The 18,161-nt window shown below is 39.6% G+C and overlaps 1 protein-coding gene across 1 annotated transcript; it reads right to left on the reverse strand.

Moving 5' to 3' along the window:
- Positions 1-399: 399 nt before the first annotated feature.
- Positions 400-4,545, reverse strand: LOC104096691 (plant-specific TFIIB-related protein 1). Its single transcript, XM_009603104.4, has 3 exons — positions 3,865-4,545; positions 1,757-1,915; positions 400-1,489 (listed from the first exon to the last, which is right to left on the reverse strand). Exons 1-3 carry the CDS (start codon positions 4,447-4,449, stop codon positions 953-955), a joined length of 1,281 nt encoding a protein of 426 aa, XP_009601399.1. The 5' UTR covers positions 4,450-4,545; the 3' UTR covers positions 400-952.
- Between the last annotated feature and the right edge of the window lie 13,616 nt (positions 4,546-18,161).

Consider the following 18,161-nt stretch of genomic DNA (forward strand, 5'->3'; position numbering starts at 1 on the left):
TATTAAACTTGAACTCCTTTCCTTCACTAGCTTGTTTACATATCCTTTTTGAATGTATTTTTCTGATTTTTGTTGCACTTTGGTTTTGTGTTTATTTGAAATTGGTAAATTATTAATTGCATGTTATGTTTTATGTTTTTTCCTTCAGCACTATATAATTTTTAAGGATTATGTATTTTTGCTGAAACTGAAAAAGAAGTATGATAACTTACGAAATTGAAGTTATGATACTATAAATTTGGAACAAATTTTAAGTTAATTTATTGACTAATCATTCGGGAACTTACACTTTTATTTATAACTCAAGCATAATTTTTAAATAAATTTATACTATCGAGACAAGATGTACCTTGAGACTAGTCGATATATATAGATGAAGAAGCATATATAAAGCCGACATATCTTTAACTTGGTAGTCTTAAATCATTAACAACTTACTACAGGGTGCACACAGTCTACAACGAAATAGCGACAAATCGAAACAAAATAAAATGTTAATATCATAATCATTCTAACGGTGGCTTACTAGAAAGGATTACGATAAGTAGAAGGCAAAATAAGACTTGTTTGAGTATGCAGAAATTCCCCTTTAAGCAACTGGCCGCTCAAAGCTCCAGGAGAGTACCGACTGAAATTTACTCACAGGTATTTTTGTATGAACAATTCCTTATTCCTCCCTCACAAGGCCCTCGTCCTCTTCCCCATCCTCTTCCCAAAGCAGCTGTTTATCTGTTTATCCGACTACATATGGCTCCTTATGCTGACATCACTTAATGGCTCCTCTATCTGCAGGGTTAGAGGCAACCTTTTGTGATGGTACAGCTTGGGTATGGGATAAAAGCCAGGAGATACTGAAGGCTGAAGCTGTAGCCGACAAGAAAACTGGCTAACCTCAAAGAACTAGAAGCAGTTTTTTCTATTGGTGCAATGGTGCATCTTCCTGAGATTTGTATTATAAGTCGATCTCCATTTCTTGAGTAGCACTTTGACTCTTCTCTGTAGCTGTTGTAACGCCACTTTCAACAGGAACTTGAGCTTTCCAAAATGGTGGTTGCCAAGATATTTGAGTTGTATGAGCATTATCTTTGCTATGGGGGTCCTCCTTGCCTCTGATCTGGGGGGATATATCTAATGAATCGCCTAGTTTAGCAGGCTTGTCCCTCTCAGACGAAGTTCCTTCAACTAAATCAACTCTAGGTGTCGATGAACGGCCTGTAGCAATGGTAGCTGTAGGAAAAGCCTTCTCTGGTGGAACGACAGGTTTATAACTTGATGGTAGGAGATCATCCCAGTTCTCCAAAAGCTCCTTGTACACCTTACGAAGAGTAACCTCAGTGAGTCCAGTCACTTTACATATTTCAGCCTGGGTTTTCCGCTTGTCTTCCAGTTGACAGGCCAAATATATAGCAGCAGCGGAGATGCTAATAGGATTCCTTCGTGTGCAAAAGCATTTATTGATGATTACCTCGCCAATGTGAGTTGCCAGCTCCTGAGGCAATTATTGTGCAAGATGAAGCCAAAAGATTTTGTATATGTAAAGGAACCTTTAAGTATAAGTAAACACTAACTTGATGAAATAAATAAACACAATGAACTATCCAACATGACACGATTTATTATGGGTCTCAAACAAACTGATAGCTAAAAGAGAGAACTTTTCTTTTAGATACTAGTTGATTAATTTGTTAATCTCACTAGCCTCGAGATTTAACCAAGGCGAACTTATTACTAGCTTATCAATGAACCGGCTAGGTACCTGAGCAGATTTATTCAGCTGAAGAAGTGTACAAAACCTTGGCATATGGACTGATATTGAATTACTGTTGATAGGTTGACTGAGTTGTAAAGCTTCTCCAAGAATCTTTATGTACTTCCCAATTTCCTTCTGAGGTAAATTGGCTGCAACCGATATTTCCTAGTTATCAAATAATTCAAATTAGAGATGCTTTTAAACATCAGATTCTCATGCATTTAAAAGTTTATGAAATGGATGCCAGATTAACATGCGGATACAAAAGATAAGCATATAAAACTCAAAAGACAACATTTCAGTTTGATTTACAAAATAATGTTTGATTATTTTAAGTTAAACAAGGTATACAAGGTACAGTTAGATGGGCAGACCCAGATCCAGGTGTTCCAAAGGTTTCTCATGTTACCATATACCAATATTCGCATAGCATGGTATCAAGAATGGCAATTCTGCAATCTTGAGACTATCTATCTATAACAAGTATCAACAAAGTTGATCGGTTTAAACACATGAACTAACCCTAAACCATAAGAGTTGTTTCTAAGACAATGAAGCGACAACGATAGTAACCTGCAAGGTCAGCATATCCTGCTACTTTTGATTCATAAGGTGTCAGGAGATGACCATTTTGTTTGGCTTATAGCAATTAAACAAGTGGTAGGGAGCAGATACCTATCAACCACTTTACAATTATCAGCAGATCGAGTGCTCATGATCAAACTTTCATAGGGTATTTTTGTTGCAAATATGCTGTAATTCCAGGTTTAGCAGACTGTACTCACGCAAACTAGAGAAGGGAAGAGAAAGGGAAAAAAGAAAAGTACATGATTTTCCCTACCCTTTCTGGTCTTAAGAAGACAAGGGAAAAGTACAGTGGGAAGAAGGGAGAGAGAAAAGTTCCCTTGCCCATCAAATATTTCCTACCTTTTCTTTACTATTATCCCTCATTGTACTTTTCTTTTCTCTTCTCTTCTCTTCTCTTCCCCTGCTTTCCAAGACATAGGGTTCTTTCAATTCCGACAAGAAAGAACAAAGAAGAAGAAAAGTAGTAAATGAGAGAGAGGTTAGGAGAAGGTAAAATGTTCTCATGATTGGAATAAACCCTCGGATGGAAATAAGCTTGAATGAGCGAACCAGAAAAGAAGTAGTGACACCCAATGAGCTGAAGTCACAAAGGTTCCACAGAAATCAGATCATGTTATGAGAAACCCAAAGTTCTGTACCTACTGATTGAAATGATAAACCAATGTACAATAAGACGAGAACTAAATTCTGGTGTGTTTCTCAAGAAAATGGATCTTAGGTCTAACTCAATCCAAAAGCTAGCTCATAAAGTAAAGATTATCCAAGAACATAGAGGGAGACTACAATCCATACTTTTAAAAACTATGGGACAGTAACAATATTTGGTACGGACAAAATCTTTTCCATGGAAACTCTGAAAAGTGTTTTACCTAATAATATCATGTTTTGAATAATCTTCTGGTGTTGGTTGGGTATAAAATAGGTGACATATGATAATCATACAAGGTGGATGACAGGTATAACCAGTTGCGGAACCATAATTCCTATGACCTAAAGCAACTTTGAACCCTGTTTACTACTATACTTGAATTTTTCTTCATGTCAAGGGGATTTAAAAACTCACATATAACCAAAAAAGATTATTTTTACTCTATTTATGTGATGTAATTTTCTGACAAAGCTTCACTCTACCTAGTTCCGCCCATGGGTATAACAATACTAGTTCGGTGAATCTTTTAGCATTCGAGATTGAAAACGATATCTACATGTTGATTTAAGCAAATATAAGAAAGTGAGAGTTGTGATACTTGAAAAGAAAAATGACTTCCACCAATAAGTTAAGAAAGCCGTTTCTCCCTTTTGTTTGAAAATATTTTATTTTCCAGTAACTTAGAACTTCCCAGAAGATATTTTCTGTCATACCGAACACATTAGCTCTTTTTCCAATATGATACAGTACACGCAATATATTCTCCGCTAATATTCATCACTTACAGCAATATTTATCAAGAGTTCAATTAGATACCAATAAGCTGGATTAGTTCAGACAAAAGCACAGCTTAGAGCTTGATACATAATTAACATACCTGGAGAGTTCTTGGCTCTTGGGCTTCCCTGATAGCGTGTACAAGAGCAGCAGTAGCAAGCGCCTCGACACTCCGATTCCTTAAGCACGTTGCAGACGAACAATCCCTGAAGAGCTGAAACGCGTGGTCCGAAATATCATAATCCAGTCGCAGAATAGAAGCCACGTCAATAATCTGCAAGTAAGCCCTAAGGTTTTCCACCACGACGGATGACGTAGACGAACTGGAGGAGGAAGACGACGTCGTTTCAAGTACTCGTTCCAGCTCAGCAAGGTGACCGGCGAAAGAAATGGAGGATTGGGCAAATACTGGGTAAGGTTCGAGAGACCAAGTGGAGAAAGCGGTGATGAAACCTGTGGGTTCAAATGGGTCTTCATCGTCGTTAGTGGCGGAGATGGGAAGAGTAGGGAGGTCGGAAGTGGCGAGGCACAGAGGGGAATCTTGGGCACGGGTGTGAAAAAGATGGTGGGATTGGGTTAATCGCTCCTCCACTACACGGCCGCAGGATGTGCACTCGGTTATCGGTCTGCCGCTGGTGCTGGTGGTGCACCGCCCTTGCTCCGCCGAGCAGTACGGACACCGCATTTGTTTCGACTTCAATTAGTTAAGTGTGGGGGCTGGAGTACTGGTCCTGCTTTGGAATCAATAATTTGTTATGGAGTTTGGTTATCATCCCTTTAATATTTATAGTTTGCTGATGAGTATGATTTATGAACTTAGAAGCATTTTGGAATTTATCAATAATATCAAAATGTAACAACAATGTTGTGTAAATTTTCTTTGATCATATTACTCAATTTAAATTTACCTCAAGCTAATATTATTAAAATAAAAAATAAAAAAATATTAAAATATTTCTATATTTTTATATTAAATATCAAAATCTATTTATATACTATATTAAAAGAACGAAAACCCTCAGCGAAATGTGATTCGCCTTTTTTATACTTAAAAAATAGAGTTCACATTGGACTATATTATCATTAATTATTCTCCTAATATATTAGGGCTTTGAAAACAATAAAAATTTTACTCATTCCTTATTTGAACTAAGTAAAAAATCCTAATATTTAGAATTTCAATATGGAAGAGCTTTAATTTGTTGAACGTATTGTAGTGAGATTATTCTTCTTCCCAAGTTATTCTTTTTCCTTTTCTTACTTTATTATAGTTAATTTAATCATTACCAATAAATAACTAACTTAATTATCAATAAATTTATTAGTTAAAATTTAATATCATTGTACCAATAAATATATAAAATATACCACATACTAATTATCCGTTAGTTTTATGTCATCTATACAGTTAAATTTGGGTATCCCATTCCTAATTATGCAGACATTAATAATTATATTAAGTTAATACATTGGTGATTGTAATATGGATTAAGTTGTATATTATTCGTATTCTTTTTATAATGTTAGTAAATTGTAACCTTTGATAGTTATTAGGTAATATTTTTAATATAATTCTATGTTTATAAAGAGATTATATGTAATTATCTTATAAGTTATATGATTGTGCAAACTTTCTACACACTGCATATAATTTATACAAAATATGATAGTAATATAAAGGACACAGTGAAATGTATTGATAGTATAATTTTTTAATAAAATATATAATAAAGTATTCTCTTTAAATTTTATTAAATCAAATTTACTATGAATTGATCTATATTTAAAGAAATTATTAAGATAGAAAAATCAACATATTTGTTTTAATTCAATTTGAACATCGTTTTCAGCCCTTCTCGTGTTTTTTTTTCTTTAAATAAGCTTTTGTTTTTCTTATTAGGTGACAATAGGTATCTTTGTGAAGCTACGATAGAGAGTTTTTTTTTTTTTTTTTTAAAAGAATCTTAAATTGTGATGGTAAATAAGTTTCTCGGGTAGTAAATATTTATTTTAGACTAATAATTATTTTTTTTGGTAACGTCAGATCCTCAAGTAAGCTTCTTCTAAGCTAATACTTCAAAACATACTTTAAATTTTTTCCATCTTAAGTCTTCAAGGATTGCATATTTTTGTTGAAACTGAAAAGGAAGCATAATGGCATGTGAAATTAAAGTGATAAAATTATGAAACCAAAATAAATTCTAAGTTGATCATACCAACGGATGATTAAGGACTTCTATATGATAATTTTCTTTATTGAGTTAGCTATATAAGGTCAATAGTCATCTTTTTCATGAAAATATACATTTTTTTAATTACTCAAATACAAATTTTCATATAATTTTAAAGGTTTTACTCATTAAGTTAAGGTACACGCGCAACGCGCGTACCTGTAGACTAGTACTATATTAAAAGCACGAAGACGCTTAACGAAATATCGTTCGCCTTTTTTACCCTTAAAATTTTATTTTTACATTAGACAAAATAATCATTTACGCTTTTTCCTAATATTTAGGAATAGTTATATAATTATTTGCCCAATATTTAGTGCTTCAATTTCTCAATTCCTTTTAGTTTTAGACTTCCTACACTATTTAACTCACACGGGGAAAGTTTCGACCAATTCATGTGCAACTTTTTCAATGATTTTGTAGTCCTGTACATCTTTAGAAAAAGATGAGTTAAGGCAAAAGCTGATGTCTTTTGATTTTTGAATAGAAGTCTTGCCACACCCAAGTTTAACTGTAAACGATTTTAACTCATCTTAATTTACTGAGAATAAGTAAGGACGCAGCTATTATGTTTAATTGTTTGAATTATTCTGTCATAGATATATATAATTTAATTATCTTAGTAAAACTAAAAAAGAAAAATAGAGAAAGATTTGTAAGAAATTTGGTATACAATAGTATGTCCACTATCCTTTAATTACACACCCCTATAAGTTTTATGTACCAAAATATTATTATACTCTTTAACTCAACATCAATGTCACGACCCAAAATCTCACCCATCGTGATGGCGTCTATCTCGATACTAGGCAAGCCGTTAATGTCACTAAACCAAAAATTTTTTTATGTATGAAAATATAATATTTAAATACAATACAAAATCTCCCAAATACAAATACAAATACTCCCCAAAATCTGGTGTCACCGAGTACATGAGCATCTAATATGAATACAAATCTGAAAAAGTACGGTCTATAATAGTCTAAGACCAAAAGTACAGTAATACAGAGATAGGGAAGGAGAGACAAGGTCGGCAAAACACGGCAACTACCTTTGAATCTCCGAAAAATCAGCTGTACGGAAGAATCAACACCCGTTATGTCCGGGAACACCTGGATCTGCACACGAAGTGCAGGGTATAGTATGAGTACAACCAACTCAGCAATTAACAATAATAAATAAGGAACTGAAGATAGTAACGAGCTACACAGTTATGGTTCATTTCCAGTAATCCCAACAAAGAATAGACATGCTATCAAATCTGGCAGTTTAATGTCAAATCAATTTTTATACAGTTCCTGTTCATGTAATCCGTATATCAATAATTTTTCAGAAATTTCACAACAATGACAGATAGCAACTAAATGCAACAACAAATGGAATTCAAGTACAACCTCTCAGAACAACAATCACTCACTGGGCTCCCAGCCCTCATCACTCACTCAATAGGTACCCGCGCTCACTGGAGGTGTACAGACTTCGGAGGGGCTTCTACAGCCCAAACGCTATAATCTGCACGGACAACTCACGTGCTACACGGACAACTCACATGCCATAATATAAATATCTGGATCTGCACGGCCAACTCACGTGCCATAGTATAATATAAGGATCCGCACGGCCAACTCATGTGCTATAGTATAATATAAGGATCCGCACGGACAACTCACGTACTATAGTATCAATATCTCACATTCAGGTCCTCGACTTCACTCAGTCATAAATCTCTCCAGTCTCTCGGGCTCTGAATAATCATGAAATCAGCCCAAACAATAATCATATGATGTATTAATAATAATAATAATAGAGACTGAGATAAAATGTGCAAGTAAAAACTAAGACTGAGTACATATAGCATTTAGCAGGCAATTCAACAAATACGCGACCTTTGTGGGTCCCAACAGTACTATCACATAGCCTAAGCATGATTTCTAACATGGTTTACAGTCAAATTTTATCAACACATAGAGAGCATATAGCTAACAACAAATTATTCAACTTTATAATTTCCCGGGACGGACCAAGTCACAATCCCCTCAGTACACGCCCACACGCCCGTCACCTAGCATGTGTGTCACCTCCAAAATAATCGCATGATACCAAAATCCAGGGTTTCATACCCTCAAGACTAGATTTAAAACTGTTACTTACTTCAAGCCGTGAAATTCTTATTCCGCAATGTCCTTTCCTCGTGAATTGGTCTCCAAACGCCTCGAATCTGACCATAAATAATTCGTTTCAGTCAATAAAATTCATTGGAATTAATTCCATAAGAAAATAATAATTTTTCATAAAAATCCGAAAATTATCTCAAAAATCGCCCGTGGGGCCCATGTCTCGGAACTCGACAAAAGTTATTAACCATACCAATTTTACCAAAATCCGACCCCAACTCGACCCTCAAATCTTCAATTTAAACCAAGAGGGTTTTCAATTTTTCCCAACTCAATTCACTAATTAAATGATAAAAATAACCATGAATTCGGGTAATTTAACTAATATTGAGTTAAAAATACTTACCTCATTGTTTCCTATGAAAATCACCCAAAATCGCCTCAAATCCGAGCTCCAAATCGTCAAAAACTGAAAATGGAAAGTCCCATTTTCAGAACTTAAACTCACTGCCTAGGCTTTCCTTCTTCTCAAACGCGGTCAGTGCCTCGGGTTCGCGAAGCAAAATAGCTCCTGTCCAAATTCCTCCTTCGCGAAAGCGACATCACCCTCGCGTTCGCGAAGCACAAATGCCTCTGCCTCAATGTCTTCTACGCGAACGCGTTCAACCCCCCGCGAATGTGATGATTTGTTCCCCCTCACTATACGAACGCGACACCCCCTACGCGAACGCGTAGACCAATTGCCTGGGGTCCTCAGCTGCCTCCTTTCTTCTTTGCGAACGTGTAACACCTCTCACGTTCGCGATGCACACCCAGTCCACCCTTCGCGAACGCGTGCTTCTCTTCGCGAACGCGAAGAGCAAATATTGCCAGCCTCTCAGTTCCTCTTCGCGAACGCGAGGCTCCATTCACGAAAGCGGTGAAGGAAACCAGATGGTGCATTAGAAAAATTCCAGCAGAGTTCCACGTCAAAAATCCAACTCGTTAACCATTCGAAACACACCAGAGCCCCTCGGGACGTCGACCAAATATACCAACAAGTCCTAAAACATCATACGGACTTAGTCGAATCTTCAAATCACCTCAAACAACGCTAAAACCATGAATTACACCCCAATTCAAGCCTAATGAACTTTGAAATTTTTAATTTCTACAAACGACTCCGGAACCTATCAAATCACGTCCAATTGACCTCAAATTTTTCACACAACTCATAAATGACATAACAGAGGTATTCCAATTTTCAGAATCGGATTCCGACCCCGATATCAAAAAGTCAACCCCCCGGTCTAACTTCTCAAAAATTAAACTTTCGGCATTTCAAGCCTAATTCCTCTACGGACCTCCAAATAATATTCCGGACATGCTCCTAAGCCCAAAATTACCATACGGAGCTATTGGAATCATCAAAATTCAAATCCGAGGTCGTTTACACATAAGTCCATATCCGATCCACTTTTCCAGCTTAAATTTTCAATTATGAGACTGTCTCATTTCACTTCGAGTTCCTTCCAGACCCGAACCAACTAACCCGATAAATCAATTGCAAGACATAAATTGAGTAGTAAATGGGGGAACAGGGTTACAATATTCAAAACGACCGGCCGGGTCGTTATATTCTCCCCCTCTTAAACAAACGTCCGTCCTCGAACGAGTTTAGAATAATATCTGGAGTCTCAAATAAGTGTGGATATTTGTTCCTCATCTCCTGCTCAGTCTCCCGAGTAGCTTCTCCGATTGGCTGGCCTCTCCCACTGCACCTTCACTGATGCTATGTTCTTTGACCTCAACTTTCGAAACTGCCAGTCTAAAATAGCCACCAGCTCCACATCATAAGTCAAATTACCGTCCAGCTGTACTGTACCGAAATACAGAATGTGAGACGGATCCCCGACATACTTCGGAGCATGGATACATGGAACACTAGATGAACACCTGATAGACTAGGTGGCAAAGCAAGTTCATAAGCCACCTCCCCAATTTTCTTAAGTATCTTAAAATGCCCAATATACCGAGGGCTCAACTTGCCATTTTTCCCGAACCTCAACGCACCCTTCATGGGTGAGATCTTGAGCAGAACCTTCTCCCCAACCATGTGAACAACATCACGAACCTTCCTGTCGGCATAACTCTTCTGTCTAGACTGTGTCGTTCATGAATTACTTTGACCTTCTCTAAAGCATCCTGAACCAAGTCAGTACCCAATAGTCTAACCTCACCAGGCTCAAACTAACCCACCGAAGACTGACCGACACCGTCTCCCATATAAAGCTTCATACGGAGCCATCTGAATGCTTGACTGGTAGCTACTATTGTAAGCAAACTCTGCGAGTGGCAGAAATTGATCCCAAGAACCCCCAAAGTCAATGACACAAGCGCGTAGCATATCCTCCAATATCTGAATAGTGCGCTCGGACTGTCCATCCGTCTGAGGGTGAAATGCTGTACTCAACTGAACCTGTGTGCCCAATTCTCGCTACACTGCCCTCCAAAACTGTGAGGTAAACTGCGTACCCCGATCTGAAATAATGGACACCAACACACCGTGTAGGCGAACAATCTCGCGAATATATATCCCATCCAACCGCTCCGAAGAATAATTAGAACCGACTGGAATAAAATGCGCAGATTTGGTCAACCGATCTACTATCACCCAAACAACATCAAACTTTCTCAAAGTCCGTGGGAGTCTAACTACGAAGTTCATGGTAATACGCTCCCACTTCCACTCCGGAATTTCAAGTCTCTGTAGCAATTCGCCCGGTCTCCTGTGCTCGTACTTTACCTGTTGACAATTTAAACACCGAGATACAAACCCAACTATATCTTTCTTCATCCGCTTCCACCAATAGTGCTGTCTCAAATCCTTATACATCTTCGCGGCGCCTGGATGAATAGAGTACCACAAACTGTGAGCTTCCTGGAGAATCAGCTCACGCAAACAATCTACATTAGGTACACATAGCCTGCCCTGCATCTATAATATGTCGTCATCTCCAATAGTGAATTCCTTGGCATCACCGTGCTGAACCATGTCCTTAAGGACAAGCAGATATGGATCATCATACTGGCGCTCTCTGATGCGATCATATAAAGAAGACCGAGAAACCACACAGGCCAAAACTCGATTCGGCTCGGAAACATCCAATCTAACAAACTGATTAGCCAAGGCCTGAACATCCAAGGCTAAAGGCCTCTTTGCTACCGGTAAGTATGCTAAGCTGCCCAAACTCTCCGCCTTACGACTCAAGGCATTGGCCACTACATTGGCTTTTCCGGGATGATAGAGAATGATGATATCATAATCCTTAAGCAACTCCAACCACTTTCGCTGCCGCAAGTTAAGATCCTTCTGTTTAAACAAATGTTGCAGACTCTGATGATCTGTATACACCTCACACTAGACACCGTACAAGTAATGCCGCCAAATTTTCAAGGCATGAACAATAGCTGCCAACTCAAGATTGTAGACTGGATAATTCTTCTCATGTACCTTTAATTGTTTGGACGCATAGGCAATCACCCCACCGTCTTGTATAAGTACTGCGCCGAGACTAATCCGCGACGCGTCACAATACACAGTATAAGACTCTGAACCAGTAGGCAACACCAATATTGGAGCTGTAGTCAAAGCTGTCTTGATCTTCTGAAAGCTCTATTCACATTCATCCGACTACCTGAACGGAGCACCTTTTAGGTCATTTAGTCATAGGCGATGCAATAAATGAGAAACCCTCCACAAAACGACGATAATAACCGGCCAAGCCAAGAAAACTCCGAATCTCAGTAACTGAGGATGGTCTGGCCAATTCTGAACTGCCTCTATTTTCTTCGGATCTACCTTAATACCTTCACTGGACACTATCCCAAGAATGCCACCGAACTAAGCCAGAAATCACACTTAGAGAATTTGGCATAAAGTTTCTCCTCTCTCAGCCTCTATAATACAATACCCAAGTGTTGTGCGTGCTCCTCCTAGCTACATGAGTACACCAGAATATCATCAATGAATACCACGACAAATAAATCAAGATATGGCTGAAATACAATATTCATCAAATACATAAATGTTGTTGGGGCATTAGTTAGCCCAAAAGACATCACAAGAAATTCATAGTGGCCATAACGAGTCCTGAATGCCGTCTTTAGAATATCCGAATTCCAAATTTTTAATTGGTGATACCCAGACCTCAAATCAATTTTGGAGAATACCCTCGCTCCCTGAAGCTGGTCAAATAAATCATCAATACGCGGCAATGGATATTTATTCTTGATTGTAACTTTGTTCGACTGCCTATAATCAATGCACATCCGCATAATACCATCTTTCTTTTTCACAAACAGAACCGGTGCACCCCAAGGTGACACACTAGGCCTAATAAACCCCTTTTCAAGGAGTTCCTGAAGTTTCTCTTTCAATTCTTTTAACTCAGCTAGTGCCATACGATATGGAGGAATAGAAATGGGCTAAGTGCCCTACACCAAGTCAATACCAAAATCAATATCCCTGTCGGGTGGCATACCCGGCAGGTCTGCAAGAAATACATCTGGAAAGTCTCGCACGACCGATACTGAATCAATAATAGGAGCATCTGCATCAACATCTCTCACAAAGGCCAAATATGACAAGCATCCCTTTCCAACCATACGTTGGGACTTCAAATAAAAAATTACCCTACTAGGAACAAGATCTAGAGAACCCCTCCATTCTACCTTTGGCAACCCCAGCATCGTCAACGTCACGATTTTTGCGTGACGGTCCAGAATAGCATGATATGGAGACAACCAATCCATACCCAGGATTATATCGAAATTAACCATACTGAGTAATAAGAGATCAAATCTAGTCTCCAGTTCCCCAATAGTTACTACACACGACCAATACACACGATCCACAATAATAATATCGCCCGCCGGTGTAGATACACAAACAGGTAAAATTAAGGACTCACAGGGCATATCCAGATAATGAGCAAAATACGATGATACATATGAATAAGTGGAACCAGGGTCAAATAATATAGAAGCCTCCCTGTGGCATACTGAAACAATACCTGTGATTATTGCGTCTGAAGCAACAGTATCTGGCCTGGCATAAAAAGCATAGAATCGAGCCTGCTCGCCTCCTGATCGGCCTCCCCCTCTAGGGCGACCCGTAGCTGCCTAACCCCCACCCCGAGATGGCAGGGCGGGTGGTGTAACTGCTGGTGCTGGTGCCATCAGTCGAGAACTCTGCTGTGAAACCCCACTCAACAACCTAGGACACTCTCTCTTGAAATGACCAAATTCTCCGCACTCGAAACAACCCTTCATCTAACGGAACTACTGCTCCTGATATCCCGAGGGATGACCTGCAGAAGCCTGTGCGGACGAGGCATGATGAGAACTCTGCGCTGGTAGTGCACTGAATGAAGACTGGCCTGAGTGAGTACTATAAGAACCATGGCTAGCTGATGCACCACGATGAGCCGGACGACCCGTCTGAGCGTGTCTGTAAGAACGACCCCTACCTCGGTGAAACTGGCCCCCTGAAGGAACACCGTTATAATCACCCGGACCATGAGGCCTCTTAGCCTCTCTCTCTCTCTCCACATTCCTGGCTACGAACCATCTCTATCTGCTGAGCAATGTCCACTACCTCATCAAAAGTAGCACTAGATACTCTCTCCCTAGTCATAAGTAACTGCAGTTGATATGTGAGGCCATCAATGAACCTCCTAATCCTCTCCCTATCAGTGGGAACCAACCAGATTGCGTGACGAGCCAACTCAGAAAATCATCTCGTACCGCGTCACGGACATATCACCCTGGCGAAGCTGCTCAAACTATTTGCACAGCTCTTCTTTGCGGGACTGAGGTACGAACTTCTCCAAAAAGACCATGGAGAACTGATGCCAAGTAAGTGGGGCTGTGCCAATAGGTCTATGTCTCTCGTAAGTCTCCTACCATCTGAGTGCAGACCCAAAAAACTGAAAAGTAGTGAATAAGACCCCACTGGTCTCCAGAATACCTGCTATCCGAAGCATCCGTTGGCACCTATCCAGAAAATCCTGAGCATCCTCTGACTCAGTACCGCTAAATAGTGGAGGTCGAAGCCTTTCAAATCTCTCAAGTCTCCTCTGCTCATCATCTGCCATAACAGGAACTATCGGGGCCTGAGCAGCTGCAATCGGTTAGGTTGGTAGTGCCCCCGGTATCTGAAGTCCCTGTACTACCTGGTCTGGAGTACGGGCAACGGGGGTATGAGTACCTCTCCCAGCCTGAGAAGTGGCAGGTGCGGCCTGAGCCGAAACCACCTGAGCAAGACTAGTGCAGGCTGACAATATCTGGGCCAAAGTCTCCTGAATGCCTACAATCTCAATGGGCACAGTCGGTGCCTGAGCTGATCTTGTCGGCTCAACTATATCTGGAATCTGCTCCTGCGCTGGAACAACTGGTGGTACTATAGGTGTTGTTCCAACTGTGGTACGAGCTACACCTCGACCTCTACCTCGGCCCTGGCCTCTACCATGACCCCGGCCTCTCGCGGCCCTAACTGGTGGCACTGGTGGCTGATCGTCCGATCCGATAGTACGTGTCCTCACCATCTGTGAGAGAATAGAATAGCAAAAATTTAGTTTCCAGAATCAACAAATTCGCACGAATGAATACAAGAAAGTGAAATTTTCCTAAGGTTTCTGCAGCCTCTCGAAGCTAAGTACAGACGTCTCCGTACCGATCCGCAAGACTCTACTAAACCTGCTCATGACTCGTGAGACCTATGTAACCTAGGCTCTGATATCAACATCAATGTCACGATCCAAAATCTCACCCGTCGTTATGGCACCTATCTCGATACTGGGCAAGCCGTTAATGTCACTAAACCACAATTTCTTTTATGTCTAAAAATATATAATTTTTAAATAAAATACAAAATCTCCCAAATACAAATACGAACACTACCGAAAACCTAGTGTCACTGAGTACATGAGCATCTAATATGAATACAAATCTGGAAAAGTACGGTCTACAATAGTCTGAGACCAAAAGTACAATAATACAAAGATAGGGAAGGACATACAAGGTCTGCGAAACACGGCAGCTACCTCTGAATCTCCGAAAAATCAGCTGTATGGAAGAATCAACACCCGCTATGTCCGGGAACACCTGGTTCTGCACACAAAGTACAGGGTGTAGTATGAGTACAACCAACTCAGCAAGTAATACTAATAAATAAGGAACTGAAGATAGTAACGAGCTACACAGTTATGGTTGAATTTCAGTAATCCCAACAAAGAATAGACATGCTATCAAATCTGACAGTTTAATGTCAAATCAATTTTTATACAGTTCCTGTTCATGTAATCCGTATATTAATAATTTTTCAGAAATTTCACAACAATGACAGATAATAACTAAATGCAATAACAAATGGAATTCAAGTACAACCTCTCAGAACAACAATCACTTGCTGGGCTCCCAGCCCTCATCACTCCCTAGGCTCCCATCCCTCATCACTCACTCAATGGGTACCCGCGCTCACTGGAGGTGTACAGACTCCGGAGGGGCTTCTACAGCCCAAGCTCTATAATCTGCATGGACAACTCACGTGCTGCACGGACAACTCACGTGCCATAATATAAATATCTTGATCCGCACGGCCAACTCACGTGTTGCACGACCAACTCACATGCCATAGTATAATATAAGGATCCGCACGGCCAACTCACGTGCTATAGTATAATATAAGGATCCGCACGACCAACTCATGTGTTGCATGGACAACTCACGTGCTATAGTATCAATATCTCACATTCAGGCTCTCGGCCTCACTCAGTCATAAATCTCTCCAGTCTCTCGGGCTCTCAATAATCATGAAATCAGCCCAAACAACAATGATATGATGTATTAATAATAATAACAGAGACTGAGATAAATGTGCAAGTAAAAACTGAGACTGAGTACATATAGCATTTAGCAGGCAATTCAACAAGTAAGCGACCTCTGTGGGTCCCAACCGTACTATCACATAGCCTAAGCATGATTTCTAACATGGTTTACAGTCAAATTTTATCAACACATAGAGAGCATATAGCTAACAACAAATTATTCAACTTTACAGTTTTCCGGGACAGACCAAGTCACAATCCCTTCGGTGCACGCCCACACGCCCGTCACCTAGCATGTGCGTCACCTCCAAAATAATCGCATGATACCAAAATTTGGGGTTTCATACCCTCAAGACCATATTTAAAACTGTTACTTACTTCAAGTCATGAAATTCTTATTCCGCAATGTCCTTTCCTCGTGAATTGGTCTCCAAACGCCTCGAATCTGGCCATAAATAATTCGTTTCAGTCAATAACATTCATTGGAATTAATTCTATAAGAAAATAATAATTTTCCATAAAAATTCGAAAATTTGCTCAAAAATCATCCATGGGCCCATGTCTCGGAACTCAACAAAAGTTACAAAATCCGGAAGCCCATTCAACCACAAGTCTAACCATACCAATTTTACCAAAATCCGACCCCAACTCGACCCTCAAACCTTCAATTTAAACCAAGAGGGTTTTCAATATTTCTCAACTCAATTCACCAATTAAATGATAAAAATAACCATAAATTCGGGTAATTTAACCAATATTGAGTTAAGAATACTTACCCCGTTGTTTCCTCTAAAAATCACCCAAAATCACCTCAAATCCGAGCTCCAAATATCAAAAATCACCCAAAATCGCCCAGGCTTTTCTTCTTCACGAACGCGGTCAGTGCCTCGCATTCGCGAAGCACAAAATAGCTCCCGTCCAAATTCCTCCTTCGCGAACTCGACATCACCCTCGCATTCGCGAAGCACAAAAATGCCTCTGCCTCAATGTCTTCTACGCGAACGCGTTCAACCCCTCGCGAACGTGATGATTCATTCCCCCTCACTACGCGAACGCGACACCCCTACGCGAACGCATAGACCAATTGTCTGGGGTCCTCAGTTGCTTCCTCTCTTCTTCGCGAACGCGTAACACCTCTCGCGTTTGCGATGCACACCCAGATCACCCTTCCCGAATGCGTGCTTCTCTTCGCGAACGCGAAGAGCAAATATTGTCAGCCTCTCTGTTCCTCTTCGCGAACGCGATGACGGAAACCAGATGGTGCATCAGAAAAATTCCGACAGAATTCCAAGTCAAATATCCAACCCGTTAACCATCTGAAACTCACCCGAGCCACTCGGGACCTCGATCAAATATACCAACAAGTCCTAAAATATCATACGGACTTAGTCGAATCTTCAAATCACCTCAAACAATGCTAAAACCATGAATTACACCCCAATTCAAGCCTAATGAATTTTGAAATTTCTAATTTCTACAAACGACTCCGGAACCTATCAAATCACGTCCGATTGACCTCAAATTTTTCACACAAGTCATAAATGATATCATAGAGGTATTTCAATTTTCAGAATTGGATTCCGACCCCGATATCAAAAAATCAACCCCCGGTCCAACTTATTAAAAATTAAACTTTCGGTATTTCAAGCCTAATTCCTCTACGGACTTCCAAATAATATTTCGGATACGTTCCTAAGCCCAAAAGTACCATACGGAGCTATTAGAATCATCAAAATTCAAATCCGAGGTCGTTTACACATAAGTCCATATCCGGTCCACTTTTCTAACTTAAATTTTCAATTATGAGATAAAGTGTCTCATTTCACTCCGAGTTCCTTCCGGACCCGAACCAACTAACCCGATAAGTCATAAATCAATTGCAAGATACAAATTGAGCAGTAAATGGGGGAATGGGATTACAATATTCAAAACGACCGGTCGAGTCGTTACAATCTAATTCTAGAAATACTTTCGAAATAGCACTTTGCACATTGTGCGTATATAGTTTTATAATATTTATATAACTTCTTAAAGTTTTATATTTATTGACATGGGGTATGGCGCACAATATAATCACTTAATTCTTTCTCTAATAGGACTTTAGATATTTTCTTAATTTTTAGGAATTCAAAATTAACTAAATTTTTGTGTATTAAATATTTTCTTATTTGAACTATGCAATAT

The sequence above is a fragment of the Nicotiana tomentosiformis genome, chromosome 2, assembly GCF_000390325.3.
Source record: "Nicotiana tomentosiformis chromosome 2, ASM39032v3, whole genome shotgun sequence".
NCBI lineage: Eukaryota > Viridiplantae > Streptophyta > Magnoliopsida > Solanales > Solanaceae > Nicotiana > Nicotiana tomentosiformis.

Coding starts and splice junctions, on each gene's coding strand:
- LOC104096691 (XM_009603104.4), bottom strand. CDS start 4,449: ATGCGGTGTCCGTACTGCTCGGCGGAGCAAGGGCGGTGCACCACCAGC. Junction 1,916..3,864: donor AAGAGCCAAGAACTCTCCAG/GTATGTTAATTA, acceptor TTTGATAACTAG/GAAATATCGGTTGCAGCCAA. Junction 1,490..1,756: donor AGCTGAATAAATCTGCTCAG/GTACCTAGCCGG, acceptor TAATTGCCTCAG/GAGCTGGCAACTCACATTGG.